Source organism: Scomber japonicus, chromosome 6 (genome assembly GCF_027409825.1).
Source record: "Scomber japonicus isolate fScoJap1 chromosome 6, fScoJap1.pri, whole genome shotgun sequence".
Lineage (NCBI taxonomy): Eukaryota > Metazoa > Chordata > Actinopteri > Scombriformes > Scombridae > Scomber > Scomber japonicus.
Genome location: NC_070583.1, coordinates 35,984,032 through 36,010,297, shown reverse-complemented (window position 1 = coordinate 36,010,297; position 26,266 = coordinate 35,984,032). Strand labels below are relative to the sequence as shown.

Sequence of the window (26,266 nt, the reverse complement as noted above, 5' to 3'; positions counted from 1 at the left end):
ACTTTGTACGTTACTTTGTAGTTCTGTACGTTACTTTATGACTTTGTACGTTACTTTGTAGTTCTGTACGTAACTTTACGACTTTGTACGTTACTTTGTAGTTCGGTACGTTACTTTGTACGTTATTTTGTGGCTCTGTACAGTAATTCGCGTCATGTGTTGCAGTTACGGAACAACTCGTTGAAATAACATCAAGACAAAGTAACGCTGAGTGGGATTCAGTGCTAACGTTAGCAAGCTGGGCTAACGAGCTTTCACTTCCTGTGTGAAATGTAACGTTGTACTGGGACAGGGGTATCTCATAGCAACGCTTATAAATGTCAGTCAGCTGTTACCATGGGAACAGCTTAGACACCGTTTCCATAACAATGTCTAATAAATGTTGTATCCTCTGTGAAATATATGCAGATTTATTAATATCATTGTTTCCTTCCACAAAACAAATATTTATATGTAGGATTTAAATTTCAGTTTGACTTCAATCAGGCGTGAACTGGTGTAACCTTTGTGTCGTTTAACCAGCTTAACCAGTTTCACACCATCTACTCAGTATTCTAGGCCAGTACATCTTAGCCCGGTCAAGTCCAGTTAGTCTAATCTAGTCCTGTAGTAAAACCCAAGCTAGTTTAGTCCCGTCCAGTCTCCGGTTCGGTCCGGTCCGGTCTACGCTGCCACACAGTGGTTGGGTCTGCGGGACATGATGTATCCTCTCCTGCAGACGCAGCGGAAAGATCCTTCAGTGTTCACACAGCGAGCGTTCACACACGGGAACTCCACGCTGGCGCTGTCCTCACACTCGTTTATATCTGCAAACACAAGACACGTTCAATTCATTCATTACTTATCAATAAACGTATTAAACTAGCTAAGTTAAAACAGCAATTAAACAAACAAAAAATAATACAGTTAGACAATGTGTGAAAAAAAAAATGGACATATAGTAAAAATAGGTTAAAATGACACTAATTAAAAGCCAGATTAAATAAATAAGTGTGGTTCTTGACCAGGCGGAGGAGTTCTGGTCCTCTGAAATGAGGCCAACGTGGTAATGTAACTTAGCGCTGCATTCTATCAAAAGGCCACCAGGGGGCGACCGTCTCTATACAAGTCAATGGAGAATTCACCAACTTCTCACTTGATTTCTAACCTCAGTAAACGTTTTCAAAATGTGTTTATGGTCTCAATCGCTAGTTTAAAGCCTTCTTCAATGCAGTATGATGTTCATTTGGGACATTTTGGCCTCCCTGATTTTATATGTGACGATAAAGCAGGGTATGCATTAGGGCGTGGCTACGTCCTGATTGACAGGTTGATTGACCAATGTCCTCGAGATCCAGCCCTCGTAACCATAGCAACCTCCCTGCTCCGTCCATGGCCCCACCTCATGCCCATATAAGTAGAATCCGTGTTTTTATTTTTCCCAGCATGCACCTGAAATTTTGAAGATGGCGCTGCCTAGATTAGAAACTATTGGCTTCCGAGCAGCAGAGCAATAATTCCTCACATTATTACTAAAGGTCTCACAGAGCATGCAGAGGTCAGTGAACGCGGTCCGTACCTATACATGTCATGGAGGTCATGTCCAGCTCGTAACCTTGGTAACAGTCACAGGTGTAACCCTCGGCGACGCGGATGCACCTGCCGTTCTCGCAGCCGTGCAGTATCCCACAATCCTCTGCGGTGCTCAGGCCGGCGTAGGACTCGTAACGCCCTGAAGGACCAGAGACAGAGAAACGACTCCGGACGTTAATCAAACTCTGAGACTGAGATTTAACTTCACAAAAAAACAACAAGACATTAATATACAACACAGAGCCTGACCGATATATCAGATATACCGATATTTTAAGTTATATAGAAAGAATCTAATGTATATTTTATCCTTTTTAATTCAAGTTAAATATAAATGTACATTTTTTTTAGGGCTGTCAGCGTTAACGCGTTAATCGCGATCAGATTAATGCAATCCATAACGCGTTAAGTTTTTAAAATCGCATTTTAATGTAGCAAGCCTTTTTGTCCCTTCTACTCCCCCGTAGACGGCTCCTCTAGCTGTAGCGCTATGCTTTGAAGTGGCCTCCTGCAGTAAACCTACCGCGCTGATGGAAAGTAAGAGAGCTACTGGACTTTTGAACGGCTTGTTTAACTTTAAAACACTTCCAGACGCTTCAGTTGACAAGTCAAAAGTAAAATGCAACCTGTGTCAAACGGAGTTTAACTACCACCGGAGTACGTGGAGTTTGAGTTAGCACCTCCACGCTAAACACCCAGGTGCAGCCAAGCCAGCCTCAGCTCCACCAAAGGACCATTTTGGAGTGTGGGAGTCGCAGCAGAGCTGTGATTGATTCCCAGTTAAGACACTCTGGTAAGAAATGCTTTACATTATGGGCTTAAAACTGCCTTCAAATGGAAAATAACAGGATTTTAAACATGACATTCAAAACGCCATTAATCGTGATTAATTATGGAAATTCTGCGATTAACCTCGATTTAAAAAATTAATCGTTTGACAGCCCTAGTTTTTTTTGTTATTCAGTTAAATTCCCAGTGAAGATAGATGATGTCATTTTATACAATAAAGATTATAGATAAACTGTAAAATTTAGTGTTTAGTGTTCAATGACTACATTTAAGGACATTTCAAATTTTCAATGTTTGAATGCTGAAAAAAAAAAAGAAAAAAAGATGCATTTTATTACCATTTTCATACACTGTGGGTCACATTAAGAACAGTCTGGTTAAAATAAATATTTATATAGTGCTGTTAAAGCTCTGAAATGTAAAAACGGGTCAACAGTATGTTAGGGTTAAGAAAGAATCTGTTCTTGCATCTGGCCCATTGAAACTATCTGAAACTCACTCTCATAGACTCTCCTCGGCGCTCCCTCTCCTCCTCCTCCTCCTCCTCTCCTCTCAGTGAAGGGAGGGAAAGGCGGACCGGGCCTCCACGCCTCCTCCTCGTCCTCCTCCTCGTCCTCGTAGGGGTCTCCAGCCAGCGGGGCCAGGCTCAGAGGAGGACCGTCGGGCCTGGACGGAGGAGGGGGCCGAGCACCGAAGCCTGTCTCTGCTCGGGGGTCCGGGGGCAGGCGGAAGGAGGGGGTTCTGGGTGGGGAGCCGTCGGGGGGGCTGTAGTCTCCTTCAGAGTAGTAACCAGTACTGTGAACGGAGGACAAACACACTAACTATCATCTAATAATGGCAAAGGGAAGGACAGAAGAAAGACAGAAGAAAGAGAGATAGTAAAGGACGGACAGACAGAAGGAAGAAGGACAGATGGAAGAAAGGAAGGATGGACAGACAGAAGGAAGGAAGGACAGATGGAAGGAAGGACAGAAGGAAGAAAGGAAGGAAGGACAGATGGAAGGAAGGACAGAAGGAAGAAAGGAAGGAAGGACAGATGGAAGGAAGGACAGAAGGACAATAGGAAGAAAGGAAGGAAGGACAGATGGAAGAAAAGAAGGAAGGACAGAAGGACAATAGGAAGAAAGGAAAGAAGAAAGGAAGGAAGGACAGATGGAAGGAAGGAAAAGAGCAGTGGATGGCAAGTGGGCCGGACCGCACCCCTCGGCAGGCCGTATCTGGCCCGCGGGCCGCATGTTTGTCACCCCTGTTTTAGAGTAATGTTGGTTCAGGCTTGTTAGGAGTGAGTAAAGTGATCGAATCAGGTTTAACCCTTTATTGGGCAAATAATTATATTTGGTAACTTCTGTAAATATCCTAAAATATCCTTCCTTCCTTCCTTCCTCCCTGTCTTCTTTCTTCCCTTCCTCTTTTCCTTTCTCCCTCCCTCGTTCCTTATTTCCTCCGTCCTTCCTTCCTTTCCTTCCTTCCATCTGTCCTTCCTCCCTCCCTCCTTCTCTCCTCCCTTCCTTCTTTCCTTCCTCCGTCCTTCCTTCCTTTCCTTCCTTCCATCTGTTCTTCCTCCCTCCCTCCTTCTCTCCTCCCTTCCTCCATCCCCCTTTCTTCTTCCTTCCTTCCTTCTTTCTTCCCTTCCTCCCTTCCTCCCTCCCTCCTTCTCTCTTTCTTTCCTCCCCCCTACCTTCCTTCCTTCCTTCTTTCCTCCGTCCTTCCTTCCTTTCCTTCCTCCCTCCCTCCTTTCCTTCCTTCCTTCCTTCCTTCCTCCTTCCCTCCTTCCTTCCTTGACTCGAGGACAACAGGAGGGTTAAAAAGGGAATATCTCTACAATAAAGGATGCCAATCTAAAAACTGAGGGATGATTTAGTGAATAAAACTTAAATCTGGTTAATTTAGTCGTTAAGTGTCTTTAAATAAAGATGGAGACTGTGATGTTGGTGCTCACCCGTAGTCCGACCTGCCGTAGGACCCGTCAGGCAGGCTGAAGGTGGCAGGCGTCCTCCCTCTGAAGCCAGACCTGCTGCCCCCTGCTGGAGAGTAATCGTCATAGTCCGGGCGGCTGAAGTCTCTGAAGTCCGGACCGAAGGGAGGGAAGTACGGAGTAGCTGCAGTTGAGGAGGGGGAAGAAGAAGAGGAAGAGGATGAGGATGAGGAGGAGGATGAGAGGTAAATGATGTGAAAAAGGTTTACTGAAGCTGAAATAAAGAGGGAAAAAAGTACAGATACTACACCTCCTCCTCCTCCTCCTCCTCTTCCTCCTCCTCCTCCTCCTCCTCGTCCTCGTCCAGCTCCTGGTCTCACTTCTGGTCCTCCTGCGTCTGGAAACCTCTCCGGATACAAAGGAGGGAACGAACTGCACAGGTTGGCGTATTCCTCTGCAGATACACACACAGAGAACATGTATATATACATGAATAAGGAATACATACACTGTGATTTTTCTCAGTTTCAAATGTTTCTAGTGTTTAAAACTCTCGGCAGGAGAACAGCGACGCCTCACTCCTGCAGCAGGAAGTCACTTTAAGAAGCTTTATGATGTTTCTCAGTCTGGTTTTAATCTAATGTCGACTTTCTGCTGCACTCGGAGGACAGATTCTGATATATGAGCCATTTAATTAAATAAAAGTACCAGAACAGAAATGTAAAAATACTCTATTACAATTAAAAGTTAAGCATTTTAAATCCAACAGAAGTATTAAAAAGTATGATCATATTCATGTAGTTAAAGCAGTATTATGAGTGATGTAGTTTAAGTATTACAGTAAAAGTACACAAGCTTCGTGTTGATAAAATGGTGTTTATTGATTATTGAAGCTTCAGATTGTTGACACATCCAATCAGTAAAGTGTGATCAATGATTTCATGTTCAGATTGACTTCATCCACACAGTCAGTTAGTGTAACCCAGAATGTCAGCTATGTACAAGAACATCATTAATGATTATTATCATGATCATTACAGTTTGATTGAACATTTCTTTATGAATTTACAAAGTGATGAGAACAAAATATCTGTGATGAAGGAAGTTCTGCTGTTTTCTCTGTTTAAGAAACAACAGACACAAATACATCAATACAAACATGAAACTAACATTTAGAACAAAGAGAAGTTCACATTTTCATCTGAAGAAATGTCAGTGAAGGTTAAAAACATGGTGATGAGCAGTGAGAGCCTCCATGGATAAAAACACACAGGAAAAAGTCACATTTAAAGAAACTGAACATATAAACGACACATACATAAAGTAAACCAAGTGTTGAATATCACTATTAGCATGTCAGCTGATCTCTGAGCAGCTCAGAAACATGGAGACAAAAACATGAAGAATTACAACATCTGACACATGAAGTCTGAAATGACTTCTGTCTATTTCACTTTACACAACTCAACTGTAGATCTACAAACATAAAGTCCAGCATAGAGAGGCTGAGTGAATGTGGTCTGGACTCTGTGGAGGAGAGTCATGGTTTCAGAGACGCTGTAGAAGGACAGAATACCTGCTCTGTGATCCAGGTACACTCCGACTCTGGAGGAACGAGGACCTGAGACGGGAGTTCTAATGTGATTGAACTGAAATTCATAACTGTTAGGGTAACAATATAAACACCAAGATTTGTCATTGAGTCCAAATCGAGATTCACGTCCGTCTCTGCTGATATTCTTGTACGCCACTGCTACCTCAACTCTTCCTCCTCTCCACTCCACCTCCCAGTAACAACGTCCAGTCAGACTCTCTCTACTCAGGACCTGCCAATCACCAGTGTATCTCTTTGTGTGACTAGAATAAGGCTGTTGTTCTAACGTCCATTCTACTTTTGTGTTCCCCTCAGATAATAACAGCCGTGTGTTTGCTGTGTTTGGATCCAGAGTGATTTCACGTGAATATTTTAAGAACTCAGCTCTGGTCTTGGGTTCTGGTTCTGACAGTAAAACTTCCAATTCAGTCACTGTCAGTGAGATGTTTGTCCATTTGTCCCTCAGGATGTCCTGTAGTTTATCTCTGAGCTCTGACACAGCTGCTGTCACATCCTCAAAGTATCTGAGAGGACGGATATTGATGCTGGATGAGTCTGTAGGTTCACTGAGTTGTGACACTGAGGGGTAGTTGTGTAGAAACTGGTTGTGATCCTCTGTGTGTGAGAGCTGCTTCAGTTCAGCGTCTTTCCTCTTCAGCTCAGTGATCTCCTGCTGCAGCTTCTCCTGAAGCTCTTTGACTCCACTCACTCCAGTTTCCTGCTGGGATCTGATCTGCTGCTTCACATCAGAGCTTCTTTTCTGGAGAAGACGGATCAGCTGAGTGAAGATCTTCTCACTGTCCTCCACTGCTTTATCAGCAGAGCGACTGACGGCCTCCACCTCCTGTTGAAGCAGCTTCACATCTTTCTCTCTGTCCTGGATTCTCTGCTGGATGTTTAGTCGACTCACCTCGAGCTCTCTCTGCCTCTCAGTCCTTTCTGCTGCAGCTGGGACTGTGTCGTGGCCTTTATGATCATCCATAGTGCACAGATAACAGATACTCTTCTTATCTGTACGGCAGAATATCTTCATCACCTCATCATGACGAGAGCAGATGTTCTCCTGGAGCGTCTTGGAGGGCTCCACCAGCTTGTGTTTCTTTAATGGAGCTACATCATAATGAGGTTGGAGGTGATTCTCACAGTAAGAGGCCAGACACACCAGACAGGACTTGAAGGCTTTCAGCTTCCTCCCAGTGCAGAAATCACAGGCCACATCTTCAGGTCCAGCATAGCAGTGATAAGCAGGAGCAGCTTGGAGTCCAGTCTTCTTCAGCTGCTCCACTAAAGCTGCTAACATGGTGTTTTTCTTCAGGACAGGCCTCGGTGTGAAGGCCTCTCTGCACTGAGGGCAGCTGTAGATCTTCCTCTGATCCTCTCCATCCCAGAATCCTTTAATACAGTTCATACAGTAGTTGTGTCCACAGGGAATAGTCACCGGATCCTTCAGTAGATCCAGACAGATCACACAGCTGATTGAGTCTCGGTCCAGCTGATCTCTCTGCGCCATTTCAGCTCTCAGAGGCAACGACTGTCTGAGCTTCACTTTCTGATAAATGAAACAGGTCTGAACTGATCTGATCATGTGATCCTGCAGTGAATGCAGCCTGACAGCTCTGTGCTGAGTCACATGTTGGTTACACCCATCTACAAACTGTAGCTCTGAAGGAAGGAAACACCTGTATTTCTTCATTTACAGTCTCTGTTAAAGTACTGCAGTATTATAGTGATGTAGTATGCAGTATTACAGTAAAAGTACTGCAGTATTATAGTGATGTAGTATGCAGTATTAGGCTACAGTAAAAGTACTGCAGTATTATAGTGATGTAGTATGCAGTATTAGGCTACAGTAAAAGTACTGCAGTATTATAGTGATGTAGTATGCAGTATTACAGTAAAAGTACTGCAGTATTATAGTGATGTAGTATGCAGTATTACAGTAAAAGTAGTGATATATTATGTATGACATCATTAGATTATTAATAGTGAAGCATCAGTGTTAGAGCAGCATGTTACTGTTGTAGCTGCTGGAGGTGGAGCTAGTTTATACTACTTTATATACAGTTAGCTAGTTTACACTACTTTATATACAGTTAGCTAGTTTATACTACTTTATATACAGTTAGCTAGTTTATACTACTTTATATATAGTTAGCTAGCTTACACTACTTTATACAGTTAGCTAGTTTATACTACTTTATATAGTTAGCTAGTTTATACTACTTTATATACGGTTAGCTAGTTTATACTACTTTATATACAGTTAGCTAGTTTATACTACTTTATACACAGTTAGCTAGTTTACGCTACTTTATATACAGTTAGCTAGTTTATACTACTTTATATACAGTTAGCTAGTTTACGCTACTTTATATACAGTTAGCTAGTTTATACTACTTTATATACAGTTAGCTAGTTTATACTACTTTATATACAGTTAGCTAGTTTATACTACTTTATATACAGTTAGCTAGTTTATACTACTTTATATACAGTTAGCTAGTTTACGCTATTTTATATACAGTTAGCTAATTTACGCTACTTTATATACAGTTAGCTAGTTTACGCTACTTTATATACAGTTAGCTAGTTTATACTACGTTATATACAGTTAGCTAGTTTACACTACTTTATATACAGTTAGCTAGTTTATACTACTTTATATACAGTTAGCTAGTTTACGCTATTTTATATACAGTTAGCTAATTTACGCTACTTTATATACAGTTAGCTAGTTTACGCTACTTTATATACAGTTAGCTAGTTTATACTACGTTATATACAGTTAGCTAGTTTACACTACTTTATATACAGTTAGCTAATTTACGCTACTTTATATACAGTTAGCTAGTTTACACTACTTTATATACAGTTAGCTAGTTTATACTACGTTATATACAGTTAGCTAGTTTACACTACTTTATATACAGTTAGCTAGTTTAGTCCAGTGGTTCCCAAGCTAGGGGTGGGGCCCCTCCAAAGGGTCAGCAGATAAATGTGAGGGCTGCTGAGATGATTAATGGGAAAGAAGAAAAAAACAAAGTTCTGATACACAAATGTGTTTTCAGTTGTTGGACGTTTTCTCTAATCTTTGAAATGAGACCATGTGAGAAGTTTAGAGGGAAACAAGCCGAGGAGACATGACTACACACTAATGTTTACTACGTGTGTGTGTGTGTGTGTTTTACTTACCGGTGTCGGGGGGTGGGCACAGAGCACACTCCAACCCCCAGCCCTCCCCATACAGACAGCAGCAGTCCGTGAAGGTGACATGACCTCCGATCAGCGGACTCTGACACATGAGGTCTGCGTTGACGTGCTGCCAGCAGAGTGACTGGTTCTCATCTGCAGGAGGCCATCAATAACCACACTAATCAGCTCCTACTTCAGCTATACAACACAGATTTAACTAATAAAACTACATGGTTGATGCATTTTTAAAGGAGTCTTAATACTGAAAGTTAGGTGTATTAATTATTACATATAAAGCTGGCCTGCCTCTGTCCAAAAGTAACAAAATCCACCCAACACCTCCTCTAAAACTCACAAATGATCATGTTATATCTCAGTTCTTTCAACTGTACAAATACTGAAAGTTTGACGTGCCGTAAAATGGATAATTTAATAATGTGATCCAGGTAAATAAAAAAAGTGGAAGATAAATGATAAAGAGACAAAAGAAGGAGGCGACAAACTATTAAAGCAGAGGAGGAGAGGAAGAGGAGGAGCAGAAGACATGAAGAAGAAGATGAGGACGGAGGGATGGAGGGATGAAAGGATGGAGGGATGGAGGGATGAAAGGATGGAGGGAGGTGTCTTACCCACAGTGAGGTGGGAGGAGTTGACACAGTTTCGTTGTGTGTCGTCGAGAACCAGATGAGGAGGACAGCTGCAGTAATACGAACCAACTGTGTTCACACACACTCCTCCTACACAACTCTCCTCCTCACACTCATCATGATCTGAGAGAGAGAGAGAGAGAGAGAGAGAGAGAGAGAGAGAGACAGAGAGAGAGAGACAGAGAGAGAGAGAGAGAGACAGAGAGAGAGAGAGAGAGAGAGAGAGAGAGAGAGAGAGAGACACTATACAGTCACAAAGTTTGGGATAGTTGTATGTATTTCATAGTCTCATTGTGTGTGTGTGTGTTATTAGGTTGTATCTCAGTGTGTTTGTTTTTCTATCCTGGTGGGGACCGCAACCTGACATATCACTCACCCCGTGGGGACCGACTCCGGGTCCCCATCGGGCACGAGCATTGGACTCAATAGCTAACAGCCTCCTGATAGGCCTGGTCCCCACAGAGCAGGATTTCTCTGACTTTGTGTGAACCCCAGAGGTCACACACGGTACTGCAGTGTGTGAATTTCCCCGGTGGGAACCTTTTCCTGACAAAGTGTGTTTTTTTAGCATATTAGCTTTGTATTAGCATATTAGCTTAGCGATTAGCCCCCTGGCTAACTGGATTATTAGATGCAGTGTTAATGGTTAGGGTTTCAATCCAACATGTGTTCAAATACTTGTCATGAATTGTTCCGTGGCCAACAGTGATGGTAATTGTATGCTAATAGACGTTAGCATTACGGGTCGCCATGGGGGAGGGGCAAAATTCAGGTTTCAAATTTATGTGAGTTATTTATATTTCAAGTCATTTATTGTTCAAACTGAATTATGATGAATTTAGCAGATAAAATTACGTCTCTAGACCCTTTAGAAAGGCTGGACCCCACAAGGCTCCAGCCAGTCAGGGGTCCCCACAAGGTAGTAAAAACGAGTATGTGTGTGCATGTGTGAGTGTGTTATTTGGTTGTGTGTGTGTGTGGGTATGTTACTGTGTGTGTGTGTGTTATCTGACTCTGTGTGTGTGTGTGTTACTGTGTGTGTGTGTGTGTTACTGTGTGTGTGTGTATGTGTGTTACTGTGTATGTGTGTTACTGTGTGTGTGTCACGTACCCACACACTCCAGCAGTGTGCTGTTATAGACGTATCCATTGGGGCAGTAGCAGCTGTATCCGGGGATGTTATTAACACACACGCCGTTCTTACAAACCTCTGGATAGAAACGCTTACACTCGTCCACATCTGGAAGAAAATACACATTTACATATTTAAAACTACTTTAAATTCAACTTTATTACAACACTTGCCTCAAACTTCCAGGTTAGATCATTTTAAAGAGATAAAACCGACTCAAACTGTTCATTTCAACATCTGGATAAACTGCCGGTTTGTTTCTTCATTTCAGTGACGTCACAGATCTCAGATATCAACTGGATGAGTATTTGACTGATTCTCTTATTTGGATTCAATGAAAAAGCAAGAAACAGAAAAAAGTAGGGCTGTCAGCGTTACACGTTAATCGCGATTAGATTAATGCAATCCATAACGCGTTATTTTTTAAATCTCATTTTAATGTTGCAAGCCTTTTTGTCCCTTCTCCTCCCCCGTAGACGGCTCCTCTAGCTGTAGCGCTATGCTTTGAAGTGGCCTCCTGCAGTAAACCTACCGCGCTGATGGAAAGTAAGAGAGCTACTGGACTTTTGAACGGCTTGTTTAACTTTAAAACACTTCCAGACGCTTCAGTTGACAAGTCAAAAGTAAAATGCAACCTGTGTCAAACGGAGTTTAACTACCACCGGAGTACGTGGAGTTTGAGTTAGCACCTCCACGCTAAACACCCAGGTGCAGCCAAGCCAGCCTCAGCTCCACCAAAGGACCATTTTGGAGTGTGGGAGTCGCAGCAGAGCCGTGATTGATTCCCAGTTAAGACACTCTGGTAAGAAATGCTTTACATTATGGGCTTAAAACTGCCTTCAAATGGAAAATAACAGGATTTCAAACATGCAATTCAAAACGCCATTAATCGTGATTAACTATGGAAACTGCGATTAATCTCGATTAAAAAATTAATTGTTTGACAGCCCTAGAAAAAAGTCTTTAGTCGTGATTTGCATGTGTCAGTTTGGACGTGTGTGGCAGGCAGGCAGGCAGGGTGTGTGTGTGTGTGTGTGTGTGTGTGTGTACCTCGGTAGCTGAAGGCACCTCCCACTGTGGTCAGATATCCTTTCCCACTGGGACACAGAGACCGAAACTCGGCTGCAAACAAACAAACAGGCACAGTTTTTGTCGGATAATAAACTGAGAAACGTCTCAGTCCTTCTGAGATTAGATGGAAGACATGGGGGGGGGCAGGTGTAGTGTATTACCTGTGTGTGTGGGTGGGCCGGTGTGGTAGTTACCTCTGTGTGTGTGTGTGGGGGGGGGGGGGGCAGGTGTAGTGTATTACCTGTGTGTGTGGGGGGGGGCAGGTGTGGTAGTTACCTGTTTATGGGGGGGGGGCAGATGCGGTAGTTACCTGTGTGTGAGTGTGAGGAGGCAGGTGGTGTGTATTACCTGTGTGTGTGTTTGTGGGGGGGGCAGGTGTTGTATATTACCTGTTTGTGGGGGGGGGGCAGGTGTAGTGTATTACCTGTTTGTGGGGGGGGGCAGGTGTGGTACTGGCAGCCCATCCCCCAGGCCTCTCCCACCGTGCAGCAGCACTCCTGCTGGCTGGTGTTGGTGGCCAGCAGGCTGCAGGTTCCTCTCTCCGCCAGGTTGTAGTAGCACTCCCTCAGCTCTCCGGGCTGCGGGGGGGGGAGGGGGGGCAGGTCCACCACGCTGACCGGGAAGGAGGAGGAGGGGGGCGGCGGGTGGACGGGGGGGCGGTCGGGGGGCGGGACGGGGCGGTAGTCGGGGCGGTAGTCGGGGGGGTAGTCGGGGACAGCTTGAAATGAATCTGGCACAAGGAGGGCAAAAATGAGGCACGGGGGCCAGAAGAGGACCGCAGAGGGGGTCCAATATGGCCCACTTTCCTTCCTGTCCTTCCTTCCATCTTTCTTTCTTTCCTTCCTACCTTCCATCCTTCCATCCTTCGATCCTGTCTCCTTTTCCTTCCTTCCTTCCTTCCATCTTTCCGTTCTGTCTCCTTTTCCTTCCTTCCTTCCATTCTACCATCTTTCCTTCTTTCCTTCCTTCCATTCTGTCTCCTTTTCCTTCCTTCCTTCCTTTCTACCATCTTTCCTTCTTTCCTTTTTCCTGTCTTCTTTTCCTCCTTTCCTACCTTCCATCCTTCGATCCTGTCTCCTTTTCCTTCCTTCCTTCCTTCCTTTCTACCATCTTTCCTTCTTTCCTTCCTTCCATCTTTCTTTCCTTTTTCCTGTCTTCTTTTCCTTCTTTCCTACCTTCCATCCTTCGATCCTGTCTCCTTTTCCTTCCTTCCTTCCTTCCTTTCTACCATCTTTCCTTCCTTCCATTCTGTCTCCTTTTCCTTCCTTCATTCCTTTCTACCATCTTTCCTTCCTTCCATCTTTCCATTCTGTCTCTTTTTCCTTCCTTCTTTCCTTCCTTTCTTCCTACCATCTTTCCTTCTTTCTTTCCTACTTTCCTTCCTTCCATTTTTCCATTCTGTCTACTTTTCCTTCCTTCTTTTCTTCCTTTCTTTCTACCATCTTTCCTTTTTCCTGTCTTCTTTTCCTTCTTTCATCTTTTCTTCCTTCCTTTCTTCCTTCCTGTCTCATTTTCCTTCCTTCTTTTCTTTTTTTCTTCCATCTTTCCTTCCTGTCCTCTTTTCCTTCTTTCTTTCTTTCATCTTTCCTTCCTTCCATCTTTCTTTCCTTTGTCCCTGTCTTCTTTTCCTTCTTTCTTTCTTTCATCTTTCCTTCCTGTCTCATTTTCCTTCATTCTTTTCTTTTATTTCTTTCTTTCATCTTTCCTTCCTGTCTCATTTTCCTTCCTTCTTTTCTTCCTTCAATCTTTCCTTCTTTATTTCCTACTTTCCTTCCTTCAATCTTTCCTTCCTTTTTCCTGTCTTCTTTTCCTTCTTTCTTTCTTCCATCTTTCCTTCCTTTCTTTCTTCCATCTTTCCTTCCTTTCTTATTTCCAGTCTCATTTTCCTTCCTTCTTTTCTTATTTTCTTCCATTTTTCCTTTCTGTGCTCTTTTCCATCTTTCTTTCTTCTTTTCCTTCTTTCCTTCCTTCCATCTTTCCATTCTGTCTCCTTTCCCTTCCTTCTTTCCTTTCTTTCTTTCTACCATCTTTCCCTTCTTTCTTTCTTTCATCTTTCCTTCCTTTCCTCTTTTCCTTCCTGACTCATTTTCCTTCCTTCTTTTCTTTTTTTTCTTTCTTTCTTCCATCTTTCCTTCCTTTCTTCTTTCCTGTCTCATTTTCCTTCCTTCTTTTCTGTCTCATTTTCCTTCCTTCTTTTCTTATTTTCTTCCATCTTTCCTTTCTGTGCTCTTTTCCTTCTTTCTTTCTTTCTTTCTTTCTTTCATCTTTCCTTCCATCCATCTTCCCTTCCTTTTTCCTGTCTTCTTTTCCTTCTTTCTTTCTTTCATCTTTCCTTCCTGTCTCATTTCCCTTCCTTCTTTTGTTTTATTTCTTTCTTTCATCTTTCCTTCCTGTCCTCTTTTCTTTCTTTCTTTCTTCCTTCCATCTTTCTTTCTTTCATCCGTCCTTCCAATTCAAACATGAAATGCATCGTTAAACTACGACAGAGAGATTAAACAAGAGGATAAAACGTCACAGTGAAAAATATCAAACCCTAAAATTCACAAACATCATTATTAAGAGTTCTTCATTTATCTGTAGAGTTTGTTTTTTCCCGACGGTACTTGAACACAACGCTGTTTTTTTATTTCTCCTGTCGGCAGTAAAAAGGTGATTTAAAAACCCCAAGCTGAACTTTTCGTGCTTTAGTAAACCTTATAAAACTTTAGAGAAACAATGACACACAACACCAGCTGGACTTTATATCTTCTCTCATCAATAAAACAACTAATACGCAGCAGAGATGTTCGTCATTAATCTGAGGTCTCTTGATTTTAGTCAGACGCTGATGTCGGTTTATGAGCTGCTTCTCACACTCGTTCAGTTTTCTGACAGAAACAGAAACACGTGTAAATAAAAGTGAAATCTAAAGCTGCTTTAAAACAGAGAGAAGATCACAGAGAGCAGCCGAACACACATTTCTATACATATATATAAACTAGGGCTATCAGCGTTAACGCGTTAATCGCGATTAGATTAAAGCAATCCATAATGCATTAATTTTTTTAAATCTCATTTTAATGTTGCAAGCCTTTTTGTCCCTTCTACTCCCCCGTAGACGGCTCCTCTAGCTGTAGCGCTATGCTTTGAAGTGGCCTCCTGCAGTAAACCTACCGCGCTGATGGAAAGTAAGAGAGCTACTGGACTTTTGAACGGCTTGTTTAACTTTAAAACACTTCCAGACGCTTCAGTTGACAAGTCAAAAGTAAAATGCAACCTGTGTCAAACGGAGTTTAACTACCACCGGAGTACGTGGAGTTTGAGTTAGCACCTCCACGCTAAACACCCAGGTGCAGCCAAGCGAGCCTCAGCTCCACCAAAGGACCATTTTGGAGTGTGGGAGTCGCAGCAGAGCCGTGATTGATTCCCAGTTAAGACACTCTGGTAAGAAATGCTTTACATTATGGGCTTAAAACTGCCTTCAAATGGAAAATAACAGGATTTTAAACATGACATTCAAAACGCCATTAATCGTGATTAACTATGGAAACTGCGATTAATCTCGATTAAAAAAATTAATCGTTTGACAGCCCTAGATAATAAAGAAGATGACAAGAACAGACCAAAAAAATATCTAATGTAAGTTGTAGATATTTACTGACATTAGCTGTTTGATGGTTAATGAACTGATAAAACATTTCTTTCCCATGCTTTGTGTGTGTGTGTGTGTGTGTGTGTGTGTGTGTGTGTGTGTGTGTACCTGGTGGTGCAGTGTTGACACACGTCCTGGTGCCGGTGTCGAACTCGTCCCCTCGTCTGTCACACTCACACATGAAGGATCCTTCCACGTTCTCACAGCGAGCCGAACCACACACACCTGGCAGAGTCACACACTCGTCCTCATCTGAGACACACACACGCCCACACACACACACAGAGACACACAGAGAGACACACAGAGACACAGACACACACACACACACACACACACACACACACACAGAGACACACACACACACAGACACACACACACACACCCAGAGACACACACACACACCCAGAGACACACACACACACCCAGAGACACACACACACACACACACAGAGAGAGACACACACACACAGAGAGACACACAGACACACACAGAGACACACACACACACACACACACACACACAGAGACACACACACACACAGAGAGAGAGAGAGACACACAGAGAGACAGACACACACACACAGAGACACACACACACACACACACACACACACAGAGACACAGACACACACAGACACACACACACATACACAGACACAGAGACACACAGAGAGACACACAGCGACACACACAGACACACACACACAGAGACACACACACACACACACACAGACACACAGAGAGAGACACACACACAGAGACACACACACACACACACAGACACACAGAGAGACACACACACACAGAGACACACACACACACACACAGAGACACACACACACACACACAGAGACACACACACACACACAGAGACACACACACACACACACACACAGAATCAGTTGCTTCTCCGCTGTGCTGTCACCTGACCAGCAGGGGGCGCATTCATATTAAATATATAAAAAGTATTTTCTGTATTTGTGAATTTAATTTTCTGAATGTGATTTCTGCCAAAATAAAAAGACAAGTTGATGATTATTAAAGAACAAATGAATAATCAGACTCTAAAGAACAGTTACGGTTTAAAGTTTGAATAAACAGCTGAGACATTTTATAAGTTGATGGGCGTCACCGTGGAGACGAGTCGTGTAAACTATCATCTCTTGTGTTTCTGGTTGTTTAGATGTGTTGGCGAGCTGATCGGATCTTTATTACCTCCACCGTCATTTAACCCTCCTGCTGTGTTCGAGTCAAGGAAGGAAGGAAGGAAGGGAGTAAAGGAAAGAAGGCAGGGAGGGAGGAAAGAAGAAAGGAGAGAGAAAGGAAGGAACGACAGAAGGAAGAAAGGGAAGGAGATTGGAGGACGGAAGGAAGGGAGGGAGGAAGGAAGGATGGAGGAAAGAAGTAAGTAAGGAAGGAAGGTAGGAGGGAAGGAGGCAGGGAGGGAGGAAAGAAGGTAGGAGGGAGGGAGGAAGGAAGGAAAGAAGGACAGAGGAAAGAAGTAAGGAAGGAAGGACGGAGGAAAGAAGTAAGGAAGGAAAGAAGGTAGGAGGGAGGGAGGAACTAAGGAAAGAAGGACAGAGGAAAGAAGGAAGGAAGGAAGGATGGAGGAAAGAAGTAAGGAAGGAAGGACGGAGGAAAGAAGTAAGGAAGGAAAGAAGGTAGGAGGGAGGGAGGAAGTAAGGAAAGAAGGACAGAGGAAAGAACGAAGGAAAGAAGGACGGAGGAAAGAAGGAAGGAAGGAAAGAAAGAAGGAAGAAAGAAGGCAGGGAGGGAGGAAAGAAGGAAGGAGAGAGAAAGGAAGGAACGACAAAAGGAAGAAAGGGGGATGGAGGACGGAAGGAAGGGAGGAAAGGAAATAAGGAAGGGAGGACGGAAGGTAGGAGGAAAGAAGTAAGTAAGGAAGGTAGGAGGAAGGGAGGGAAGAAAGAAGGTCGGAGGGACGGAGGAAGGAAGGAAAGAAAGACAGAGGAAAGAAGGAAGGAAAGACGGAGGGAGGAAAAAAGTAAGGAAGGAAAGAAGGTAGGAGGGACGGAGATGGACGAAGGGAAGAAAGAGAGAAGAAGGAAAGAAAGAAAGAAGGAGAGAGGAAGCACAGATAGAAGGAAGGAAGGAAGGAAGGAAGGAAGGAAGGAAGGAAGGAACAGTCAAAACAGACGGTTTCCATCTGATCGTCTGGATGAACTTCAGTCAGACGGAGCCTGCTCTACTTCCTGCTGGCTCTACTTCCTGCTGGCTCTACTTCCTGCTCGCTCTACTTCCTGCTTGCTCTACTTCCTGCCTGCTCTACTTCCTGCTCGCTCTACTTCCTGCTTGCTCTACTTCCTGCCTGCTCTACTTCCTGCCTGCCTGGACCGCACTTCTTTTAATCTGGTTTGTTTTCCAGCAGACAAACACAGCTCACCCACGCAGGCCTTCCCGTCGGCGGTGGAGGTGAAGCCGCGGTCACACACACACAGGTAGGTTCCCTCCAGGTTCTGACACACAGCGTGAGCTCCACACACCGTCTGGTTCACACACTCGTTAACGTCTGAGAGAGAACACACACACACACCACAGTGCTTAGAGTGTGTGTGTGTGTGTGTGTGAGAGTGTGTGTATTTCTTGGTTGTGTGTGTGTGTGTATGACTTGGTTGTGTGTGTGTGTGTATTTCTTGGTTGTGTGTGTGTGTGTGTATTACTTGGTTATGTGTGTGTGTGAGAGTGTGTGTGTGTGTGTGTGTGTGTGTATTACTTGGTTGTGTGTGTGTGTGTGTGTATTACTTGGTTGTGTATGTGTGTGTGTGTGTGTGTGTGTGTATGTGTGTGTGTATTACTTGGTCGTGTGTGTGTGTGTGTATTACTTGGTCGTGTGTGTGTGTGTGTATTACTTGGTTGTGTATGTGTGTGTGTATTACTTGGTTGTGTATGTGTGTGTGTATTACTTGGTTGTGTATGTGTGTGAAATACTTGGTTGTGTATGTGTGTGTGTGTATTACTTGGGTGTGTATGTGTGTGTTACTTGGTTGTGTGTGTGTGTGTGTGTGAGAGTGTCTGTGTGTGAGAGTGTGTGTATTTCTTGGTTGTGTGCTTGTGTGTGTGTGAGAGAGTGTGTGTATTACTTGGGTGTGTGTGTGTGTGTGTGTGTGTGTGTGTATTACTTGGGTGTGTGTGTGTGTGTGAGAGAGTGTGTGTATTACTTGGTTGTGTGTGTGTGTGAGTGAGAGTGTGTGTATTACTTGGTTGTGTGTGTGTGTATTACTTGTTTGTGTGTGTGTGTGTGTGTGTGTGTGTGTGTGTGTGTGTGTATGTGTGTGTGTAATACTTGGTTGTGTATGTGTGTGTGTATTACTTGGTTGTGTATGTGTGTGTGTATTACTTGGTTGTGTGTGTGTGTTACTTGGTTGTGTGTGTGTGTGTGTGTGTGTGTGAGAGTGTGTGTGTGTGAGAGTGTGTGTATTTCTTGGTTGTGTGCTTGTGTGTGTGTGTGAGAGAGAGTGTGTGTATTACTTGGTTGTGTGTGTGTGTGTGTGTGTGTGTGTGTGTGTGTGTGTGTGTGTGTGTGAGAGTGTGTGTATTACTTGGTTGTGTGTGTGTGTGAGTGAGAGTGTGTGTATTACTTGGTTGTGTGTGTGTGTGTTACTTGGTTGTGTATGTGTGTGTTACTTGGTTGTGTGTGTGTGTGTGTTACTTGGTTGTGTATGTGTGTGTGTATTACTTGGTTGTGTATGTGTGTTACTTGGTTGTGTGTGTGTGTGTGTGTGAGAGTGTGTGTGTGTGTGTGTGTATTACTTGGTTGTGTGTGTGTGTGTGAGAGTGTGTGTATTACTTGGTTGTGTGTGTGTGTGTGCAGTCAGACTCACCTGCACACCTGCCTGACGAAGAGACCTGGTAGCCCGCCTCACAGGAAGTGAGGCATTGGTACGAACCAATCGTATTCTCACATCGCTCTGACCCACAAACTGAACCTCCAGATGAAACACACTCATCTACATCTGAGAGAGTAAAAGTACTTTATTATAGTGATGTAGTACTGCAGTATTACAGTAAAAGTACTGCAGTATTATAGTGATGTAGTATGCAGTATTACAGTAAAAGTACTTTATTATAGTGATGTAGTACTGCAGTATTACAGTAAAAGTACTGCAGTATTATAGTGATGTAGTATGTAGTATTACAGTAAAAGTACTTTATTATAGTGGTGTAGTATGCAGTATTACAGTAAAAGTACTGCAGTATTATAGTGATGTAGTATGCAGTATTACAGTAAAAGTACTGCAGTATTATAGTGATGTAGTATGTAGTATTACAGTAAAAGTACTTTATTATAGTGATGTAGTATGCAGTATTACAGTAAAAGTACTGCAGTATTATAGTGATGTAGTATGCAGTATTACAGTAAAAGTACTGCAGTATTATAGTGATGTAGTATGCAGTATTACAGTAAAAGTACTGCAGTATTATGAGTGATGTAGTATGCAGTATTACAGTAAAAGTACTGCAGTATTATGAGTGATGTAGTATGCAGTATTACAGTAAAAGTACTGCAGTATTATAGTGATGTAGTATGCAGTATTACAGTAAAAGTACTGCAGTATTATAGTGATGTAGTATGCAGTATTACAGTAAAAGTACTGCAGTATTATAGTGATGTAGTATGCAGTATTACAGTAAAAGTACTGCAGTATTATGAGTGATGTAGTATGCAGTATTACAGTAAAAGTACTGCAGTATTATAGTGATGTAGTATGCAGTATTACAGTAAAAGTACTGCAGTATTATAGTGATGTAGTATGCAGTATTACAGTAAAAGTACTGCAGTATTATGAGTGATGTAGTATGCAGTATTACAGTAAAAGTACTGCAGTATTATGAGTGATGTAGTATGCAGTATTACAGTAAAAGTACTGCAGTATTATAGTGATGTAGTATGCAGTATTACAGTAAAAGTACTGCAGTATTATAGTGATGTAGTATGCAGTATTACAGTAAAAGTACTGCAGTATTATAGTGATGTAGTATGCAGTATTACAGTAAAAGTACTTTATTATAGTGATGTAGTACTGCAGTATTACAGTAAAAGTACTGCAGTATTATAGTGATGTAGTATGTAGTATTACAGTAAAAGTACTTTATTATAGTGGTGTAGTATGCAGTATTACAGTAAAAGTACTGCAGTATTATAGTGATGTAGTATGCAGTATTACAGTAAAAGTACTGCAGTATTATAGTGATGTAGTATGTAGTATTACAGTAAAAGTACTTTATTATAGTGATGTAGTATGCAGTATTACAGTAAAAGTACTGCAGTATTATAGTGATGTAGTATGCAGTATTACAGTAAAAGTACTGCAGTATTATAGTGATGTAGTATGCAGTATTACAGTAAAAGTACTGCAGTATTATGAGTGATGTAGTATGCAGTATTACAGTAAAAGTACTGCAGTATTATGAGTGATGTAGTATGCAGTATTACAGTAAAAGTACTGCAGTATTATAGTGATGTAGTATGCAGTATTACAGTAAAAGTACTGCAGTATTATAGTGATGTAGTATGCAGTATTACAGTAAAAGTACTGCAGTATTATAGTGATGTAGTATGCAGTATTACAGTAAAAGTACTGCAGTATTATGAGTGATGTAGTATGCAGTATTACAGTAAAAGTACTGCAGTATTATAGTGATGTAGTATGCAGTATTACAGTAAAAGTACTGCAGTATTATAGTGATGTAGTATGCAGTATTACAGTAAAAGTACTGCAGTATTATGAGTGATGTAGTATGCAGTATTACAGTAAAAGTACTGCAGTATTATGAGTGATGTAGTATGCAGTATTACAGTAAAAGTACTGCAGTATTATAGTGATGTAGTATGCAGTATTACAGTAAAAGTACTGCAGTATTATAGTGATGTAGTATGCAGTATTACAGTAAAAGTACTGCAGTATTATAGTGATGTAGTATGCAGTATTACAGTAAAAGTACTGCAGTATTATAGTGATGTAGTATGCAGTATTACAGTAAAAGTACTGCAGTATTATAGTGATGTAGTATGCAGTATTACAGTAAAAGTACTGCAGTATTATGAGTGATGTAGTATGCAGTATTACAGTAAAAGTACTGCAGTGTTATGAGTGATGTAGTACTGCAGTATTACAGTAAAAGTACTGCAGTATTATAGTGATGTAGTATGCAGTATTACAGTAAAAGTACTGCAGTATTATAGTGATGTAGTATGCAGTATTACAGTAAAAGTACTGCGGTATTATAGTGATGTAGTATGCAGTATTACAGTAAAAGTACTGCAGTATTATAGTGATGTAGTATGCAGTATTACAGTAAAAGTACACAAGTATTATGAGTGATGTAGTATGCAGTATTACAGTAAAAGTACTGCAGTATTATAGTGATGTAGTATGCAGTATTACAGTAAAAGTACTGCAGTATTATAGTGATGTAGTATGCAGTATTACAGTAAAAGTACTGCAGTATTATAGTGATGTAGTATGCAGTATTACAGTAAAAGTACTGCAGTATTATGAGTGATGTAGTATGCAGTATTACAGTAAAAGTACTGCAGTATTATAGTGATGTAGTATGCAGTATTACAGTAAAAGTACTGCAGTATTATAGTGATGTAGTATGCAGTATTACAGTAAAAGTACTGCAGTATTATAGTGATGTAGTATGCAGTATTACAGTAAAAGTACTGCAGTATTATGAGTGATGTAGTATGCAGTATTACAGTAAAAGTACTGCAGTATTATGAGTGATGTAGTATGCAGTATTACAGTAAAAGTACTGCAGTATTATAGTGATGTAGTATGCAGTATTACAGTAAAAGTACTGCAGTATTATAGTGATGTAGTATGCAGTATTACAGTAAAAGTACTGCAGTATTATAGTGATGTAGTATGCAGTATTACAGTAAAAGTACTGCAGTATTATGAGTGATGTAGTATGTAGTATTACAGTAAAAGTACTGCAGTATTATAGTGATGTAGTATGCAGTATTACAGTAAAAGTACTGCAGTATTATAGTGATGTAGTATGCAGTATTACAGTAAAAGTACTGCAGTATTAATGGAGAGGAAGTTTACCGAGGCAGGTCGTCTTCTCAGGGTTGGCGGTGAAGCCGGTTTGACACTCACACTCGAAGGAGCCTTCAGTGTTCACGCAGCGACCATCTACACACAGACCTGACCTCAGACACTCATCCACATCTACACACACACACACACACACACACACACACACACACACACACACCCAGACACACACACACAGACACACACACATACACACACACACACACACACACAGACACACACACACACACACAGTCAGTTCAACCAAAGACAGAAATAATGGATGAATAAATTGATTGATATTTCACAATATGAACAGTCCCAGCATTAATCCTCACACACACACACACACACACACACACACACACACAGTAACAGGCAGACACACACACACACACACACACAGACACACACTCACCGAGGCAGGCGGTCTTGTTGTCGCTCAGTTTGAATCCTTGTGAGCACACACACGTGTAGGATCCCGCCGTGTTCATACACTCTCCTCTGGGGAAACAGAAGTCACCCTCCAGACACTCGTTAATGTCTGAGGACACACACACACACACACACACACACACACACACACACACACACACACACACACACACACACACACACACACACACACACACACACACACACACACACACACACACACACACACACACACACCAACAACAATAATATTATCAGAACATATCCGCTTCAGTATTGATCTTCAGTTTCATGTTACTGATGTTATATGAGTTATTTAATCTGATCTCACCTCTGCACTGCCTCCCCAGGCCGGAGGTTCGATACCCGGGCAGACACTCACATCTGTACGAGCCGAACGTGTTCACACACACCTGCTCTGCATCACACACGTCATTTGTACACTCGTCTATATCTGCAGGAGAGAGGGAGGAGGGGGAGTTAGGTTTATTGTTTGAGATGTGTATGTATGTGTGTGTGCGTGTGTGTGTGTGTGTGTGTGTGCGTATGTGTGTGTGCGTACCTGTACACTGTCTGTTGGTCAGTGTGTATCCTGGTTGGCAGGACACACAGCGGTACGATCCATCAGTGTTCACACACATCTGACCCGGACACTGAGACGGCTCTGCACACTCATCCACATCTGAACACACACACACACACACACACACACGCACGCACACACACACACACACACACACACACACACATTGTCTTATGTCACAAAAGTCCCATACCAACTTATTTTCTAACCAGAGAAGAAATCATTTAATATCCAGGAATAAAGTTATTATGAGTTAAATGTACTTTACTGAAGTTAAATTAAATTAAATGGGGATTTTTTTTGGACACATCAAAGTAAAACATCTTTACAAAGTGATATAAATAAATTACAAATTAAAAAAAATATATATTGATAATCTGTTTTACATGTAAAATTGAGATCTGAGCTAAAGCTGAAGTATAAAGCAGCATCAAATGGAAATACTACAGTAAAGTACAAGTACCTCAAATCTGTAAGTACTTTGTGAGATTCTACCTCTACTAGAATACTGTAGTATTAGTTTACCTGCACAGGTGTTGTTCTGGAGCTTGTAACCATAGTGACAGGTGCATCGGTAGCTTCCAGGTGTGTTTTCACAGCGGCCGTTGAGGCAGGAAGTCTGGCGGCACTCGTCGATGTCTGCACACGATCACCACAACACAGATTTGTTTCCAAATGATAAGAAATGAGCTAATATTAAACTTTGATCTCACTAGTGTCAGCAGAAAGTAGAGAGTTATATATGTTTGAAGCAGGCGGGGAGTTCCTGTCCTCTGAAATGAGGCCAACCAGGAAGTAACTTAGAGCTGCATTCTATCAAAAGGCCACCAGGGGGCGACCGTCTCTATACAAGTCAATGGAGAATTCACCAACTTCTCACTTGATTTCTAACCTCAGTAAACGTTTTCAAAATGTGTTTATGGTCTCAATCGCTAGTTTAAAGCCTTCTTCAATGCAGTATGATGTTCATTTGGGACATTTTGGCCTCCCTGATTTTATATGTGACGATAAAGCAGGGTACGCATTAGGGCGTGGCTACGTCCTGATTGACAGGTTCATTGACCAATGTCCTTGAGATCCAGCCCTCGTAACCATAGCAACCCCCAATGAGCTCTTCATTTCACTGCCATTCAAAGTTAACCTGCCTGTTGTCTTCGGGGTATTTCCTTCTGTCCCTCTTTCTTTCATTCCTTCTTTCCTCCCTCCCTTCCCGCTTCCTTCCTTACTTCCGTCTTTCCTCCTCCCTCCCTTTACGAGCAGCAGTCCACAAACCAATGGGTGACGTCACGGATGTTACGTCCATTTTTTTTTATACAGTCTGTGGTTTGAGGCCAAGTGTGTGTCCAGATGTTACTGAGACAGACAGATGTGTTACCTGTACAGATGTTACTGAGACAAACAGATGTGTTATCTGTCCAGATGTTACTGAGACAGACAGATGTGTTACCTGTCCAGATGTTACTGAGACAGACAGATGTGCTACCTGTACAGATGTTACTGAGACAGACAGATGTGTTACCTGTACAGATGTTACTGAGACAGACGGACAGATGTGTTACCTGTCCAGATGTTACTGAGACAGATGTGTTACCTGTACAGATGTTACTGAGACAGACAGATGTGTTACCTGTCCAGATGTTACTGAGACAGATGTGTTACCTGTACAGATGTTACTGAGACAAACAGATGTGTTATCTGTCCAGATGTTACTGAGACAGACAGATGTGTTACCTGTCCAGATGTTACTGAGACAGACAGATGTGTTACCTGTCCAGATGCTACTGAGAAAGACAGATGTGTTACCTGTCCAGAGGTTACTGAGACAGACAGATGTGTTACCTGTCCAGATGTTACTGAGACAGACAGATGTGTTACCTGTCCAGATGTGACTGAGACAGACAGATGTTCTACCTGTCCAGATGTTACTGAGGCAGACAGATGTGTTACCTGTCCAGATGTTACTGAGACAGACAGATGTGTTACCTGTACAGATGTTACTGAGACAGACAGATGTGTTACCTGTCCAGATGTTACTGAGACAGATGTGTTACCTGTCCAGATGTTACTGAGACAGACAGACAGATGTGTTACCTGTCCAGATGTTACTGAGACAGATGTGTTACCTGTCCAGATGTTACTGAGACAGACAGACAGATGTGTTACCTGTACAGATGTTACTGAGACAAACAGATGTGTTATCTGTCCAGATGCTACTGAGACAGACAGATGTGTTACCTGTACAGATGTTACTGAGACAAACAGATGTGTTATCTGTCCAGATGTTACTGAGACAGACAGATGTGTTACCTGTCCAGATGTTACTGAGACAGATGTGTTACCTGTACAGATGTTACTGAGACAGACAGATGTGTTACCTGTCCAGATGTTACTGTGGCAGACAGATGTGTTACCTGTCCAGATGTTACTGAGGCAGACAGATGTGTTACCTGTCCAGATGTTACTGAGACAGACAGATGTGTTACCTGTCCAGATGTTACTGAGACAGACAGACAGATGTGTTACCTGTCCAGATGTTACTGAGACAGACAGACAGATGTGTTACCTGTACAGATGTTACTGAGACAGATGTGTTACCTGTCCAGATGTTACTGAGACAGACAGATGTGTTACCTGT

At 42.2% G+C, this 26,266-nt stretch overlaps 2 protein-coding genes across 2 annotated transcripts in view; both read right to left on the bottom strand.

Annotated features, from left to right (window-relative positions):
• Nucleotides 1-299: 299 nt before the first annotated feature.
• Nucleotides 300-26,266, bottom strand: part of LOC128359989 (latent-transforming growth factor beta-binding protein 4) — a 69,384-nt gene continuing 43,417 nt past the window's right edge. Inside the window, exons 15-33 of the mRNA XM_053320304.1 lie at nt 24,157-24,270; nt 23,611-23,730; nt 23,380-23,502; nt 23,032-23,157; nt 22,626-22,748; nt 19,389-19,520; nt 17,951-18,076; nt 15,652-15,795; nt 12,337-12,642; nt 11,892-11,963; nt 10,821-10,949; nt 9,692-9,832; nt 9,063-9,215; nt 4,597-4,730; nt 4,546-4,550; nt 4,301-4,423; nt 2,861-3,156; nt 1,559-1,711; nt 300-806 (exon numbers count right to left, since the gene is read on the bottom strand). Of these exons, the coding sequence (XP_053176279.1) occupies nt 664-806; nt 1,559-1,711; nt 2,861-3,156; nt 4,301-4,423; nt 4,546-4,550; nt 4,597-4,730; nt 9,063-9,215; nt 9,692-9,832; nt 10,821-10,949; nt 11,892-11,963; nt 12,337-12,642; nt 15,652-15,795; nt 17,951-18,076; nt 19,389-19,520; nt 22,626-22,748; nt 23,032-23,157; nt 23,380-23,502; nt 23,611-23,730; nt 24,157-24,270 (2,663 nt within the window). The 3' untranslated portion in view covers nt 300-663. The remainder of the gene's footprint in view (nt 807-1,558; nt 1,712-2,860; nt 3,157-4,300; nt 4,424-4,545; nt 4,551-4,596; nt 4,731-9,062; nt 9,216-9,691; nt 9,833-10,820; nt 10,950-11,891; nt 11,964-12,336; nt 12,643-15,651; nt 15,796-17,950; nt 18,077-19,388; nt 19,521-22,625; nt 22,749-23,031; nt 23,158-23,379; nt 23,503-23,610; nt 23,731-24,156; nt 24,271-26,266) is intronic.
• On the bottom strand, nt 5,722-7,170 carry LOC128360954 (tripartite motif-containing protein 16-like). The gene has a single exon (XM_053321513.1). The coding sequence runs from the start codon at nt 7,168-7,170 to the stop codon at nt 5,722-5,724; it is 1,449 nt and encodes a 482-aa protein (XP_053177488.1).

Excerpts from the sequence above, each read along its gene's own strand:
- LOC128360954 (XM_053321513.1), bottom strand. The coding sequence starts at position 7,170 with ATGTTAGCAGCTTTAGTGGAGCAGCTGAAGAAGACTGGACTCCAAGCT.